General features: G+C 39.0%; 1 protein-coding gene across 2 annotated transcripts in view; it reads right to left on the bottom strand.

Annotated features, from left to right (window-relative positions):
* Nucleotides 1–17,130, bottom strand: part of UBE2O (ubiquitin conjugating enzyme E2 O) — a 72,005-nt gene that overhangs the window by 27,889 nt on the left and 26,986 nt on the right. For both annotated transcript variants that reach the window (XM_026667514.2, XM_026667515.2), the window contains exons 2-4: nucleotides 6,756–6,815; nucleotides 3,825–3,935; nucleotides 950–1,047 (exon numbers count right to left, since the gene is read on the bottom strand). In XM_026667514.2, the coding sequence (XP_026523299.1) occupies nucleotides 950–1,047; nucleotides 3,825–3,935; nucleotides 6,756–6,815 (269 nt within the window). The remainder of the gene's footprint in view (nucleotides 1–949; nucleotides 1,048–3,824; nucleotides 3,936–6,755; nucleotides 6,816–17,130) is intronic.

The following is a 17,130-nucleotide window of genomic DNA, read 5'->3' as shown; positions in this document are numbered from 1 at the left end:
GAAATCATCAGGGTATATGATCTTAAATAATCAGATAGTGAAGTACTATTGATAAATACTGAGATCAACTCATTTACATAACACGTAGTTCAGAAATAAAAATTACAAACTATCAATTATATAAAACAATTACAGTACTCCCAGACTTAGTGTCCAATTCTGAAGCTTTCTTAAAAAGAGTGTCTCCTAAGGTGGGGGTCCCCAACTCTCAGGCTGCGGTCTACTACTGGGCCTTGAGCCATTTGGAACCGGGCCGCAGAAGTGGCAGGTGAATGCATGCATGCATCCCAAGTTGCCTGAGCAGCAGGCAAGCATGCAGCTGTGTGTGCCACTTGCGCAAATGGAACTGCACCCACGCACTTGCCTGACACTCGCAGGGAACTACCCCACCACCACCACCTGTTCACAAAGTTGGAAAGCTCTATGGAAAGCTCTGTATCTGATAAGTAGCCATATTAACTGGACTGATGAGGGTTATAGTCAAAAATATCTGAAGAGCATGATTCAGTTAAGCAAATATCAAAACAGTTTGTTGTTGAAATTTTAGTTTCCTACTTAACAAGTGGCTTCAACAGCTCTTAAATGCTTATTGTACAACTCAGATGCTCCACAGTTTCCCATTACAACATAAAAGCATGTTGAAACTGACATTAGTTGGCTACATAAGCCAGCTAATGAAGCTTTTGCAGGTAAGAGAGATAGAAGAGTTAACATCAAAAATAATGTTAGAAATGCAAGAACCAAGAAATCACCCAAAATTGCCAGTTTTCACTCAAGTTATACAAGTAATAACTCTGAACAATCCCAAACTTATTAAAAGATTCTATAAGCATGGTTTATCAACATAGTTGGTATCTGAGGAACAAGAGTACAACTGACAAATCAGTGTTATGAGTCTTTAATTCGAAAACAGCTAATGACATGCTCCATAGCAAAGCAACAGAAATACCTTGCACCATTGGAGAGCTTCAGAATGATTTGGTTCTTTAAATCATACACCTTTCCAAGCCACCAGTCATAGGCTATGCAGTCACCGTACATAAAGGGCTGAGGGGGAAGGAGAGAGTTAGAATGCCTGATTTCACAGTTTATTCTATCAGAGCTAGAAATTATTTTAATTCAATTACCAATAAGTTCATACAATTGTAATAGGGTAAACTAAATCAAAGTAGGAACTACTGCAAGAGCAAATGACCATGATCAATTGAACATCTTTCAGATGATTAAAGGGATTTTCCCTTCTTTATAAAATCCAGATACAGAGAAATGTGTTAAGTGTTTGTATTTTATGACCAACACCACAGTGGAGCTGAACAAATAAAAACAAAACAGAAATTATAATAGAAACAAAAACAAAACAGAACTTTGAAATCAGGAGACTGTCGCTTCTAGTTCTGTCACAGGCATAAAAGCTGGTTGGGTGACCTTGGACCAGTCACTTTCTCATCCTAACCTATCTCACAGGATTGTTGTTGTGTGGAATATAGGAGGAGGAAGGAATATTATGTATGTTTGCTGCTTTGAGTTACTTATACAAAATAAAAAAGATATTAAACATCTGAACAAAGAAATAGCTGGAAACATTATGGATAAATCTTATAAAGTGGTCCAAGAAAGACCGAATGTTTTGTATGACAATAAATTGAAAGGCAGCTTCCTCAACCTTGTAAGATCTGTGTGACAGCCAGTGTGCTGTGGTGAATAAAGTGAAGATCTGGCACTAGCAAGCCACAGGTTCTACACCCTCAACAATGGAAGCTTGTGCGATTTTCAGTCACTTACTTTCTCTCAGTCCAATTTATTTGAGTTTTTGTTATGAGAAAAAATAGAAGGGAGAACTAATTACATCACCTTAAACTCTTGTATGAAAGAAGCGATATAAATCTAACAACAAACAAACAAACTATAATTGATGAAACTGTAACACTTCTCATCTTTTTGAGGATGATTTTAGAGCACAATAAAGCTTTAGGTAAAAAATAATTTTAAAAGGTTAGTTTAAAAAGACAATGTACAGAAATAACTAGAACAAACAGAAAACTGCAAATTGTTATATTTATAAAATATTTATATTTCCTATTTATAATATAGGAAATGCATTTCTTTTCTTGCTAAAGATGTTACCGACCCTGTGTATTAACTGTACTGTACTTCTGAATCATATTGGTTGACATGAGGTTCCCTTGATCAAGTAATCAGTTTGGCTAATCACTATGTAGAGGCTCTCTCTAACTTCTGACTAAGCCCTTGCTTAATTGGATAGAAACCACTTGCAGATTTTAAAAATAATACAAGTATTGTACCATTTGTTTCAAAGGCTTATATTCCACACAATAATGTCAGGTTATTGACATTATTACAGAGTTTGTTTTTGTTTTCATCATTTTTATATCTTGCTTTTAGTTTGTATCATTCAAGCAGCATCCATAATGTCCTGCCTATTTAACTCAAGACAACAATCCTGAGAGGTAGGTTGGATAAAAAGAGAACGGTTGCTTTAAATCACTAGTCAGCATTTATGCCTAAGGAAAGTCTAGAACTGATGGTCTCCTGATTTCTACGCCAGCATCTTAGATGCTACTAATATGTTGAAACAATTTAATCGTAAGGCAGTAGAGGAAAGAAATATAATTGTCTAGTGGGGATTAAATCCAAAATTTGTTTTTATTCTGAAATAATAAAAGGACTTGGTTTATGTTATAAGAAGATCTTACAATAAGAGCTTTCAAACTGGAGATCAAAACTAGACATGCAAAAGCACAGAAAAAAAATCTGGAATAAGTGAAAAAAAATGTATTATGACATCTTTTAAAATATTGTATTTTAAATGATGTCTAACATGGCTAAGAAAAGTGTTCATTTGCTAGTCAGTTTTTACTCCCCAAAATGATTTCTAAAAACTTCATATGGGAAGATTTTTTATATTAAAATGTTTACAGTGTTAAGTCAATATAATTCTAGTACAGAGGAGACAAACTATTTGATATAACTCTGTGTACTGGACAAGAATGCATTTCATGTTCTCTCCGAGGCTTCAAAGTACTCGGAATGCAGGAAACATTTACAGTAATTGTATCGCTACAGGGTGCTCAATTTAAGTTTTACATGTAAGTTACTTTATCTCCTCAAATAATAATTTCCTGTCAAAGCCGTAGAAAAAAAATATTCTTTATTACTTCAACATTTTTAGAAATTCTTTGAATATGGTCACAAGTAACAAATCATCTATTAATAGGTCTTAGAAGACTCTATTAGAGGCAGGTTCAGGTGGAATCCCAAATATGTAAGATTTAAAGGCACTACTCTCTCTAGATCAGGGGTGTCAAACTCAAGGCCTGGGGGCCGGATCCGGCCCACGGGGTGCTTAGATCTGGCCCAGGGGGCTGCCCTGGAAACAGCAAAGGACCGGCCCACGGTGCCTCTGCCAGCAAAAACAGAGCTCAGGGAGGCTGCATAAGGCCCACCCGGGCTCCGTTTTTGGCTGCAACAGCCTCCTGCAGCCCACGGCCAGCGAAAACTGAGGCTCGGGGAGGCTGCATGCTTTGTTTTCACCGACAGAGGGCTGCAAGAGGCTGTCACAATTAAAAATGGAGCCTCAAGTGACATTGAGCTGGCCACACCCCCTCGCCATGTACCATCCCACTCCCCTGAGATCAAACACAACCCTGAGGTGGCCCTCAATGAAATTGAGTTTGACACCCCTGCTCTAGATCAAATGTGAGCTGTATTAATTGATATTGCTTAATTTTTCTTGATTTAAGGTTGTATTTGTTAAGCGAGAAGAGTTCTTACTGTGTCAGGCTAAATAGTCTAAGCATTCTCACCCAGATATTCTGAAGATCTTTACTGTTAACAGGATACAGGATGCAGTTGGTTCCTACCAGTTTTACTGCACACTCGATATTGACATCAACAACTGTCCCACACTGGCTATCCTGGAAAGAAAAACAAATATTTCTTTAAACTTCAACATGGTTTCAATATTTGCAGAATCCAAGAATCTTTCAAGTTTCACCCACTGCTTACATAGAACGAGAATCAACATCCATGAAATACAACCTAACAAGATGAATAAAGAGCTTTAAACCCCACCCCCGTCCCCATTTACTGGGCAAAAAACCCTACTGCATCCAGATTCTTGTTTCTATATCCAACACTCTTATCTGAAGTGTAGAACTCCTACATCAGATAAACTATTTCTCAGATTAGGTAGCATCTATCCCTTATCCAAGACGTCAGAACAAAGAGGATAGCCTTTATATACAAGTCAATTCAGATTACTGTCAAAAGAATTCCACAGAAAACCAGTATTTCTTAAACACTATTTTATGCATTCAAGTGTCAATGATTATATTATCTTGTATTCCTTGAACATTTAGAAAAGTGCCAAAAACCTTTTCGTAAAACAAATATCAGTAAATAGTACTGTCATGTATCCTAAATTGTGGGTGTCCTTTTTTTCTCCCTTTACTTCTTCAGATTTAAAACATTAATTAAAATAATCAATAACCAAGAGGATGAAATATTATTTTTGATACGCCTTGTGCCTATATATATATTACTTGCTCACTGAGAAAGATACAAATCTAGACACATCATTATCTTTTTATAATCTGGCAATTGCTAGAATGATTTATTTATTAATGAGTGGCATCTAGTTAAAAATGAAGTCAATAACTGACTTGCAGAATTATTCCCAAACTTCAAGATTTATTAAAGGACATACTTATACTGAAGAGATCTGTCAATATAAAATAAGTGAATTATTTCAGGGAAGATAAGGCTGTTAATGGCTCTAGTCACGGTGACCAGACATTGCCTAATATATAGCGCTGTGAGAGAGTGAATCCCTGCTCTCCTCAAAGCACAGCTCCACCGGATTCCTGGGAGCTGTGCAGAAGCCACCTTGCTTGTTTCTAGGCTTTTTAGAATAAATTGCTTTCTCACTAGCTTTTAACTCTTACAGTGCTTCCAGATGTAACAGCTGTTAGACACCAAAGCTGAGTCAAAAAGCTGGGGAGCCAGCTAGGGGTTGGCTTTTTATATAGTGGCAGACTCAGCTTGATGACATCACAGGGAGGAGTCATACCCATCCTGGACTCTCGTCGCAGCGTGGATGAGAACAGCAGTATACCTCCTCTTAGTATCCGATGGTAAGGAATACAAGATGATATTGTACAGGTATAATCTCCAGGTTTTGAGTGTTCCCTTAGTAAATGTTCAAAGTGCCCCCTCCCCTCGGAAGCTCCATTCGGGCCTCCAGAGGCCTTGCAGGCTGAAATGGAGCTTCTGAGGGAAGGCCTGTGTAGGCACATGGCTAAGAGGCTGGAGAGGAGACTGCTTGCTAGATCTTTGCATGGCAAGTGACCCAGTGCAGCAGGTTGGGGAAGGGAAAAGCAATTGTAGAGAGCATGAGCTATTTCAGTGGGTTGGGGAGGCCGTGGGTGGTCTGAGGAAGGTGGCCTGTTCCATCACTAGGCCCCCCATGGCCTTCCTCACCCTGAAATACCTCATGTGCACGTAACGAGCCTCACATTCGATTAGCGAATGTGTAGGTGAAAGGAAGGAGTGATCCTGTTCAAGGTATGAAATTCACTCCCACAAATTCTCAGGTTTCAAATGGAATGGGCAGGCTCCATTATACTCGTAACTCGAGGACTACCTGTATTATAGTTTGTTTTGTTTGTGGGCTTCTCCTCTTATGGATATTACCCGCGTATGTTTCTCTCTCCAAAAAACAAACATTAACTGGTATGTAGCAAAGGGATTTCCAAGGGGAGACAACCCTTTACCATCAAGTGTAACTTTTAAGGTTCTGAACATGATATCCATGCACAGTAGTATGTCAAATAGAAATGCTAAGGTCTAGAGATTGCATACTGATTACAATTGTAATGTATAGTATGAGGTTACTCCTTGCAATGCAGGTGTACAAGAATAGTGATTAAGGACTCAATATTTCTTAAAATATATATTCCACTATATTCCTTTTCTAATTGTTCAATGAGAAAATTTCTTAATTTTCAAATCCAATGATCACTGAAAGCAGCTGATGATTTTTGGGTGCCAGGGACCGGTTCTGTAGAGGGTGGTTTTCTGTGGACTGGGGGGTATGTGATTTCGCATGATGCCTGGATCCCGTGCATGCGTGGATGGAGCTTTGCTCACTTGTGTGGCCCGGTTCTTGCTGGTGCACAGCCCAGGGGTTGATTTGCACTTTCTTGACTGCTTGATTTCATGCTACTTTGCCACTAAGAAAAAAATGTTTACTGATTCCTGAAAAATGGCTAATAATATAAAAATGACTTTTTACTTGTACCTGTAATAATATTTATTCCAATCTGAATAACTGCAAACTGTTCCCTGGCATCCTTTCTTCAATAACATCATATGCTATCATGCTTATCTTTGAGCATTATTTGCACATGAGTATTAAAAGTAATACATCATTACATCTATCTAGACCAGAGGTCTCATTCTCGCGGCCTGCGGGACGATATCCTGTGGCCCCCACCGTGATATGAAAGTATAACATTTGAGGATATTTTTTTAACAACGTTTTTTGTAGAATCCCTTATGCGGCCCAGCCTCACCCAGACTCTGCCTCCAGCGGCCCCCAGGTAAATTAAGTTTGAGACCCTTGATCTAGATAAATGATCTGGGCCTTGTAAAATATGTCTATTGCAGTTAAATTTAATAGTAGCAACACACGAGATATTACTTTGTCTCTTTGTCTTACACATGGCAACACTTACACGTGAGCCCATATGCCTGACGACATCTCGAGGCACCACTGATCTGTCTTCGAGCTTCAACTAGAGTTGAGAAAAAGAGACACAAGATAGTATTAATTCTAAGCATATTTTACTACATGAACAGCCAGTACTATATTGTGTGTGTGTGTGTGTGTGCATGTATGTGTTCTTTCTTTCTTTCTTTCTTTCTTTCTTTCTTTCTTTCTTTCTTTCTTTCTTTCTTTCTTTCTTTCTTTCTTTCTTTCTTTCTTCCTTCCTTCCTTCCTTCCTTCCTTCCTTCCTTCCTTCCTTCCTTCCTTCTTCCTTCCTTCCTTCCTTCTCTCTCTCTCTCTCTCTCTCTATCTACTGTGTTTCTCCAACAATATGCCCCCCCCATAGAAAGGCCCAGCACTGTTTTATACACATGCAATAAAATTAAGCCCTGCCCCCCAAATTTGGGCCTATTTAAAGCATGTGTTCCCCGCCATTTCTCACATCGCTTGAACAACACGAGGTGAAAAATGGGGGGAAGGGTGGGGGTGAAACTTGCCATTAGGAGTGCCCTGCGGGAAGCCTCGGCTAGAGCACCCCGCGAGCAGACTTGCCTCACCAAGCTACTCCTAACGGCCGATAGAAGCGACCCGGTGGCAAGGTGAGTCTGCGCGTGGGGTGCTCTAGGTGAGGGTGTGCTTGGGGGGGAAATTAAGTCACCCCTCAAAAAGATGGCCTAGCTGTTTTTTCGGGGGTCAAAAAAATAAATAAGGCCCAGCCTTATTTTCTGAGAAACACAGTATCTATCTCTCTATCTATCTCTCTATCTCTCTATCTATCATCTATCTATCTATCTATCTACACAAACATACACACACACACCTTCAAAACTGTATCACTGGGTATAAGAGCAATCAATATATAATGACGTTTGCAATCATACAGTACAATTTTTGCATCTTTTCTGTGGGGTCATATACAAGAATATACATTATTCTATTTTAATTTGTCATTTCTCAAAGCAACTCAGGTTTTCTCCCCAATAGGTTCTTCGAATATCTTTCATTCCCCTACTTAAGAAGACCTAACCTGCTGAAATTGTTCTTTCATCACTAGCCTGAATATCACCATTAATATTGCATTATAATACCATATAATCACTAGACTGCAGAATAACGTGTTATTCTGATTAACAAAGGGATAGGCATTCCTACATCTGCATCAGCTGTGCTGCACAAAAGAATGCAGTCACATATCAGCAATATCGGGCAGTGATAATGAAATGGGGACTTTTGCATATTAACATTTGTATACTTCCTTGACAAGGTACATCATAATGCCTCTCTGTTCCTGGGTAGTCTCTGGAACAATGCTATCTCTTCATCAATATTAAAATATAAATGGAAAAATATTTCCAGAATGCAAAAAATGGTAAAAGGCAAGTACTTACATTATTAATAACTTGTCATACTAGAAAATAGCTATGAGGACATAGCCTACAAATGCCATCTATTTATACCCAGTAACTTCTACTGTATATGCTTCCCAGTATTGTGCCTGTATAAAGATTCATCATCAAATAAAGCACCTGTGATTGCATTAAAAAGCTTTTTTTAAGCAGCTATCTTCCCCACAAATTTGCATTCTCAGAAAATCTGTATTATGACATAATTTTAAATTCTGCTTCCACATACTCTGATACAAGAATGTGAATTGTTGCTTCCCCTTCCAAACTTGATCACTGCTGCACGCAACCAATTCCCCCCGCCCCCCATGCTAATTTTTGGTCTCTGTTTTGGTCACTTTTGCCTCTCTTCTTATACTTCTATATACTCTCTTTCACTTCACTAGAACTATCTTTATTCCAACCACCAACCCAAGGCAACAAGTTAGAGGAGTAGAACTATCTTTATTATACTACACAGCTTCCTGGCAATTTTGAGATAATCTGCAGCCTGATTTTAAATAATGTCTAAGTACTAGTGCAAACTTTCAAGTATCTTGTAATATACTAGTATTAATTTATACAATGTAGGCTGATGAGAAAGAAAACTGTAACATTAAATATCAGAAGTTGGAAATGGACAACTTGCATCTTACAGAGCTGTTCTCCAGACAATACACCATGATCTAATGATCTAAAACAGGGGTGTCAAACTTGCAGCGTCACATCGGTGTCATGTGACGTATCGGAACTTTCCCCCCTTTGTTAAATGGGGTGGGGGAGGGGCAAGTACATGACGCATCTGGCCCATGGGCCGCAAGTTTGACACCCCTGATCTAAAAGAAACCCCCAATTTGGGGAACCATGGATACTACAGGCAACATTTAACTCCAGACCCCACCACAAAAAACAATAATAAAATCTATTGTATTCAAAAAAGTTCCAATAGTTTGGGTAAACTAAAACCTTTGTATTAATTTAATCACTTGTACAATGTTATTACAGATATCGTGAATTACATAAATTGATGCAAAATACAGGTGAAACTCAAAAAATTAGAATATCGTGCAAAAGTTCATTTATTTCAGTAATGCAACTAAAAAGGTGAAACTAATATAGGAGATAGACTCAATACATGCAAAGCAAGATAGTTCAAGCCGTGATGTGTCATAATTGTGATGATTATGGCTTACAGCTCATGAAAACCCCAAATCCACAATCTCAGAAAATTAGAATATTGTGAAAAGGTTCAATATTCTTGGCTCAAAGTGTCTCACTCTAATCAGCTAATTAAGCCATAACACCTGCAAAGGGTTCCTGAGCCTTTAAATGGTCTCTCAGTCTGGTTCAGTAGGAATCACAATCATGGGAAAGACTGCTGACCTGACAGTTGTGCAGAAAACCATCATTGACACCCTCCATAAGGAGGGAAAGCCTCAAAAGGTAATTGCAAACAAAGTTGGATGTTCCCAAAGTGCTGTATCAAAGCACATTAATAGAAAGTTATGTGGAAGGGAAAAGTGTGGAAGAAAAAGGTGCACAAGCAGCAGGGATGACCGCAGCCTGGAGAGGATTGTCAGGAAAAGGCCATTCAAAAGTGTTGGGGACTTTCACAAGGAGTGGACTGAGGCTGGAGTCAGTGCATCAAGAGCCACCACACACAGATGGATCCTGGACATGGGCTTCAAATGTCGTATTCCTCTTGTCAAGCCGCTCCTGAACAACAAACAATGTCAGAAGCGTCTTACCTGGGCTAAAGAAAAACAGAAGTGGTCTGTTGCTCAGTGGTCCAAAGTCTTCTTTTCTGATGAGAGCAACTTTTGTATCTCATTTGGAAACCAAGGACCCAGAGTCTGGAGGAAGAATGGTGAGGCACACACTACAAGATGCCTGAAGTCCAGTGTGAAGTTTCCACAGTCTGTGTTGATTTGGGGAGCCATGTCATCTGCTGGTGTTGGTTCACTGTGCTTCATTAAGTCCAGGGTCAATGGAGCCATCTACCAGGAGATTTTGGAGGACTTCATGCTTCCTTCCGCAGATGAGCTTTATGGGGATGCTGACTTCATTCTCCAGCAGGACTTGGCACCTGCCCACACTGCCAAAAGCACCAAAACCTGGTTCAATGACCGTGGGATTACTGTGCTTGATTGGCCAGCAAACTCGCCTGACCTGAACCCCATAGAGAATCTATAGGAATTGCCAAGAGAAAGATGAGAGACATGAGACCGAACAATGCAGAAGAGCTGAAGGCCGCTATTGAAGCATCCTGGTCTTCCATAACACCTCAGCAGTGCCACAGGCTGATCGCTTCCATGCCAGACCGCATTGAGGCAGTAATTGCTGCAAAAGGGGCCCAAACCAAGTACTGAGTACATATGCATGCTTATCCTTTTCAGAAGTCCGATATTGTTCTATGTACAATCCTTGTTTTATTGATTGCATGTAATATTCTAATTTTCTGAGACTGTGGATTTGGGGTTTTCATGAGCTGCAAGCCATAATCATCACAATTACGACAAATCACGGCTTGAACTATCTTGCTTTGCATGTAATGAGTCTATCTCACATATTAGTTTCACCTTTTAAGTTGCATTATTGAAATAAATGAACTTTTGCACGATATTCTAATTTTTCAAGTTTCACCTGTATATGTTACATCATTCATAGTTTTAGTAGACAGTCTGTTTAATGTACTTCACAGTTTAACCCTCCCTGAATGGGTTACGTTATCTGTAGGAAAACAGAGCTCTTCTTGTGAAGCTATTATGTATTAAAATTATCTTGTTTCTCTTTCCAAGTCCAATCAAAATGCCTCACATAAAATAATTCTGGTACAGAGTTTCCAAAGAACCTCCAAACCGTAATCATCAATGATGAAAGTGTGACAATAAAGTGGCCAAATATGGCTTTTTGGATAATTGTTACATTATGCTTGAGCTGCAACTGAAAATGCTTTGACAGGAAAAAGGATTTTAAAATATGCTAGTAGAAGCAAACTACCTTTAAAGTGTACAATCATGAAGCTCTAAACATTTTAGCTGCATTCCTTAATTCCTTCCCAAAATTGGTATCAAATTGTTTTGGCTCATCCACTTCTTTGTCTCCGCACTACTTGTTGGGATGCTGTACACCTCTCTCCCTACTAAGTGGAGACCTCAATCAAAAAAAAAGTAGTGCAGGCTCTGAAGATTTGAATTTTGCTAGTAAAATCACCAATGAGGACACAACCAAAGTAACATTCCAACTAGCCTGACCCACTACAGCAAAAGCTTTTCAATTACAGGAAGGCCTGAACAACCTAGACAGTATTTCATCACATTGTTATGTCATGAAGTCCTCTAACTTAGAACTTGAGGGGTCTGATCCAGCAAATTGTTAGCTCCAGTAACCCACAATTAATCAACCACTTGAGGCTGACTCAACAGATAATCAGCAGGAGCAGGTGTGGAAGAAATCAAGGGCCAGTAGGCCAGTGCCTGATCAGATACTCAGCTGCAGAATATACTAGCAGATTTGGAGAACCAAACAAAGGTGATCCACTGAACTCTTTGAGAAGGAGAGATGTCAGGGCATGTGATGGAGCCAAGTGATGGCCCCTAAGTTGGAAGTTACTCATTAATCTCAGAGCTGCATTTCTGTCTTGATTACTTCCTGTTCTGCTCCTAGCCTTTCAATTCAGACTGGCTGACTAAGCTCCTTGATGTTTGTTAGGCTCTCTGCTGCAACTCTATCCTCTCTTTTCTTTGAGCCTGTGCTATGCTCTGTTAACTATAGCTTCACTCTGGACTGAGCTTCAAACTGCCAGGGTTGTGCCCAACAATCAGGCAAGGATGTGCAAATGGGTTTTACCAAAACCAGACACACATCAGATAATATTTGGCTAGTAGATTTCATTGATTTGAATAAAAATGAAGTGTAATTCAACTGCTAAATATAGAAAAAGCCTTTGATAAAAACAACACCTTTGGACAAATTCCAGGATACCCCATTATAACTGGTCGGTTGGGATTGATGCCTGTGAGTAAGGACTTGCTTATTCATGTACTAAGTGATCATCATTTTCATATATCCATTCACCCCATGAACAGATAGATGACAGATATTTCGGTCTGTAACCACCTCCATGAACAGAAACTGAACAAGTCACAGATTAGGCAGATCTAATAAGTGATATACAAGGCTCTCTTTGCTAACAATGTGAGAAGACACAGACACCGTGTTTGAAATTATTTTTTAACTCATCTTCTGTCATTGTTTTAATAAAATTTAACAATGTCAATGTCTATTTACCATCACTGGAACATAAGTTGTTTCACAATAATATAGTTGATCCAGAAAGGCAAACAGGGGGTTAAATGGAACACCCAAAGCTTTAGGAGAAAATAGAAAATGAAAATAAATACTATCAAATTAGAATAAGGACAATGTAAAAACACTTCCATACTACAGATTTACTATATTGGCATGTCAATACAGATACCAGGACTCAAGGGAGTTTTTACTTTATTGGTATTTATGTGCCACTCCTCTAAAGATCTACTGCAGGAGTGGGATTCAAGTTTTTAAACAACTGGTTCTGTGGCCGTGGCCAGGTAGGCATGGCCATGTGACTGGGTGGGCATGGCTTTTTTTTTGGCAGCAACCCCCCTCCCGTTTTTGGGGCCTCCTGGGTCTCAGGGAAGCCTCCTGGGGGGCATTTTTGCTCCCAGGAAGCATCCCTGGGGCCCAGGAAGGCAAAAAATGGAGCATGGGGGGGGGGGAGAGCTGTGCCCCCTCCATTGTTTGCTTTCCTGGGCCTCAGGGAAGCCTCCTGAGTGAAGCAGTAAGACAGCGAGGGGAATCCCAGCATAACTGATCATAGGAACAGCTGATCGCCGGGAGGGGAAAAAAAAAGAAATACTTTAAGGAGTGACTGGGCAGGGAAGAACGCAGTCGGCAATGTTGGGCATGCGCACGATGTTACATATGTGCAGTAAGGACTGGGCAGGGAGGAGAGGGGCGGGGCCAGCCAGGGGCAAGATTTGCCAGTTCTCCAAACTGTGCAGAATCGTAACAACCGGTTCTATAGAACTGGTCCGAACCGGTAGAATCCCACCCCAGTCTACTGTACGTAAGTGTTTTATACAAAGTAAAACAAGAAGCTATAAAGATTATACAACAAAGGCAAATAGCTGTCCTAAAGATTCTTTGATGCTTCATCTCTGCACACTGATGATGCTGTTAAGTCATACCTTCTGCCTTCATTCTGGACCAGTTTAATTCTTAAATTCAGCTAGAAATTAGACTGAAATGGGTTTAATAATGTATGTCATTTAAAAATATCTGAGCAGCTAAGACTTGAGAATTTCTTTATTTACAGCATAAATAGAATTACACACCAAATAAAAGTATTTTTAGGAGATAATGTCAGTGCTGCCTTCAATGCACCAGGCAGAATCCTCTGCATTAAAAAACCATTCACAATCTCCTAGCTCCTTTAAGGTTTCTCTTGGACAACTTCCGAGACAATAGTCTAAAACAAGATGGATAGGCTGCATCTCTCCAAGCAATTCTCCCATATTTTCAGGCTGTAAGACCTGACATTGAATCTAAATGAAAAGGAAGCTGCTAGGATTCTTAGACAGATGCAATATGTAGACTACATTCAATTCAGCATCCAAGTCAGACTGGGAGTGAGTAATGGGCAATTGAGGGCTACAAAGAGCTCAATATTATTCATCTGGGAAGCTGGTTCAATGAATCCCTCAGCACTGAATGCTTCAGAGGGATATTGAGAACTTCTGTGCTGGATTTGAATGTATTTTTATTTGGGTATTTTTTTGGGGGGGATAATCCCTTGGCAATATTACAAAAACACATATAGCAGAAGCAAAATAAAGAGACAAGTACAATTTCTTTCCCTCTAATGATGATATCATTTTACTATCATCCCACTTTTTCACAACATGGAAATAATAATAAGATAATCCAACTATGGTCTGTTGGAAAGTACGCTTATGACATGTAGTTATGTATGTCACAGATTAGCATAAATGTATCTGTGGCAAAATCTTATTAAGATTACTGCTCATCAACATTCTAAGTTTTATAAATTACTATTCAGTAAGCAGCCTAAATGAGGTTGCATGTCAAGGTTGCCATGGAAACTATTTCCACAGTAAAAAATATCAGACAAGCAATGATCCATTTAACAAGACAGTATTCTTCCATAACAAGAACTAGTAGCTATGTTACTAGCTCTCAAGATTGCTCTTCCAATATTTCATAATACTTTCTTACTGTTCCTCAGTCAAACACAAAAAGCCCATCTATTTAGTGTCTAATATTGTCAAATTATAGTTTAAAGTTCATCTATAGAAACACAGTCTTAATATTAAGTCAGTAAAAACCAGATGCTAACCTCTGAGAATCATTGGTATTGCAAACTAGCCCTAACAAAACAATTAATATATGTTATGAAGCAAACCACTGTATAATTGAAAAAAGTGACATCCTTTTAGTACATAGATAAGAGGCAATAGTGATTTTTATTTCAAGTTCTGTTTGCCAATGAAACCAATATAACTTTATAATATTTATCTGCAGTGGCTTTTCCATAAGGAGATAATTCAATGGTATATTGATCATGCTCACTACTGGAATGAAACAGTATTTCCCATACTCATGGTTTTTAATTTTAAGTAGCAGCAAGTTCTGCCAATTAAGAAAATGTATACAAAACAAAGCAGGATTTTCCCTTCTGGGAAATTTAAACTACAAAAATAGCAACCCTAGGTGGCATTGTTATCTCAGGAATTTTTTCACAGGATTCTGCACCTGACTGACGTTCCAAGAGTTGAGGCAAATTGGAGTAAGGACATGCTTTCATTAAATGTAACAGAATAGTAAAAACTGAACAAGAATGTAGGGTGGATGGGAACACAGGAACTTATTCTACCATGATCTTCTCCTTTGTGATAGGCTACCTTGTAAGGAAGTGGGGAAGGAAAGTCATACACTATAGAGATGTTCAGTACACAGGTGAAATGAATAGTATTTGCCATTGCAGTCCCAATGAATGAAGCTCACAGGGGCTACTGATCTTTCTATTCTGAGGTATTTTAAGATAGGAATGGTATAAAACTACACTGATTTAACAGAAAATTTGACAACGAGAAACAGTAGATTTACTTAAGTTGTACATAAATGTCTTGTAAGAGCTCTTATGCAAGTATCCAATTCTAAGGAAATGTTAAATAAAGACAGTTAGATTTCCAAAAATCTTTGAAAACCTGGCTTTTATCCCAGTCTGTTTGCAGGGCCTCTGTTAATTCTTCTTTGGTATGTCTTATTTTGAAATATGTATGATCCTTTTTAAAATGCCATATTGTCTTCACCATTTAAAGTGTAAGCTGCCCGGAGTAATTTGAAGTTGGGTGCCCTCTAAAGTAAATGTCACAATAAGTCATTTTTGGCAGCATACAATGTATATATACACACATGCCATCAGACTAAAGATAGTCCTCATTTAGCAACCACAATTGGGACTGCTTCTACTGATAATAGCATTCCCATAAGCAAGGGAAGTGGGTCTGAGAATGGAAATGCTTGAAGGTAGATGTTTATGTAAACATCTTCTTAATTTTAGTCAACCGACCAATACACCAAAAATGAGTGAGAAGAGAGACTAAATATTCATTTAGTAAAATACCTGTTTTGAATATTTATTTATGGCAGAGAAAGGAGGGGCCATTACTGTTGCCTTCCATGTTGGATTCAACTTTAAATATTATTGTGGAGTTAGATATTTCCCAAGAACTTTGACACTTTTTTGTGGAATTGACTTTTGATTCTCAGCATGTAAATCTAGAAGTGTGCTTGATATGAATTATTTGTGATGAATGACTGAGAGAATTAGTGAAGGATACAAACAGCAATTAAAAATTCTGAATTTGGGAGATAGGATTATTTGTTAATCTTAAGACTGGATGTTGGGAAGAATGGAAATAAAAGAAAAACAAAGGTTGTGAAAAGAACTAGAGTGACAACACAATAACTTAAAAAAGGGAAAATACAATTCCTGTATTTAACATGTATTAGGAAATAGATGAATTTGCCTCAGAATGAAAGAAAAGTTGACATAAGAGAATGTAGAAGGTAGGTGGAAAAGTATTAAAAAGTGTGTGCAGTTATGCTAATGAGAAAATGAAAAAGGATGGTGTGTGAAAGAGTGAGAGAAGCTATAGATGAGAAAGAATGAATGTAAGCAAATGACTGGCAAAGGGTGAATGAGAGATACTATATAACAGGGCTTCAAACTCAATTTCATTGAGGGCCGCATCAGGATTGTGTTTGAATTTTGTGGGGACTGGAGTAGGCGTGGCCAGGGTGAGCATGGCCAGCTTGATGTCACTCACGTGGTGGCCTGAGTGCTCTGTCAGCAAAAACGGGTTCCTACAGTCAGTTTTCAGCCGTGACGGCTTCCTGCATGCCTCTGCCAGCAAAATCGGAACTCGGGGGGGGGGGTGCACAGCCCTCCTGGGCCCCATTATCGGTCGTGATGGCCTCCTGCAGCCCTCTGCCAACAGCCCACCTGAGCTCTGTTTTCGCTGGCAGGGGCACCACAGGCTGGTCCTTCGCTTTTTCCAGGGTGGTCCTGTGGGCCAGATCTAAGCACCCTGCAGGCTGGATCTGGCCCCCAAGCCTTGAGTCTGACACCCCTGCTGTATAAGGTAGATACAGAGGAAAAATATAGTTGCAAAAAAGTAGTCAAAGAGAGCAACAAATGGTTAGGATTAAAAGCAGCAGAAAAAATGTAGAGCGATTTTGACAGAGTAATTTTGAAAGTAGGTTAAAAGGGGTAACAAAAGTAAACAGAAGTTAAAAATAGAAGTGATGAAAGCATTTGGGATGCAAACGAAATAAGGAAAGGCTAAAAAGAATAATTTACGGATTTGTATGGAAAAGATAGTGATGTCCCAA

The sequence above is a fragment of the Notechis scutatus genome, chromosome 2 (genome assembly GCF_049901735.1).
Source record: "Notechis scutatus isolate UNSWTSFEM ecotype Mainland chromosome 2, rNotScu1.2, whole genome shotgun sequence".
NCBI classification, from domain to species: Eukaryota; Metazoa; Chordata; class Lepidosauria; order Squamata; family Elapidae; genus Notechis; species Notechis scutatus.
This window is presented reverse-complemented; position numbering and strand designations above follow the sequence as displayed.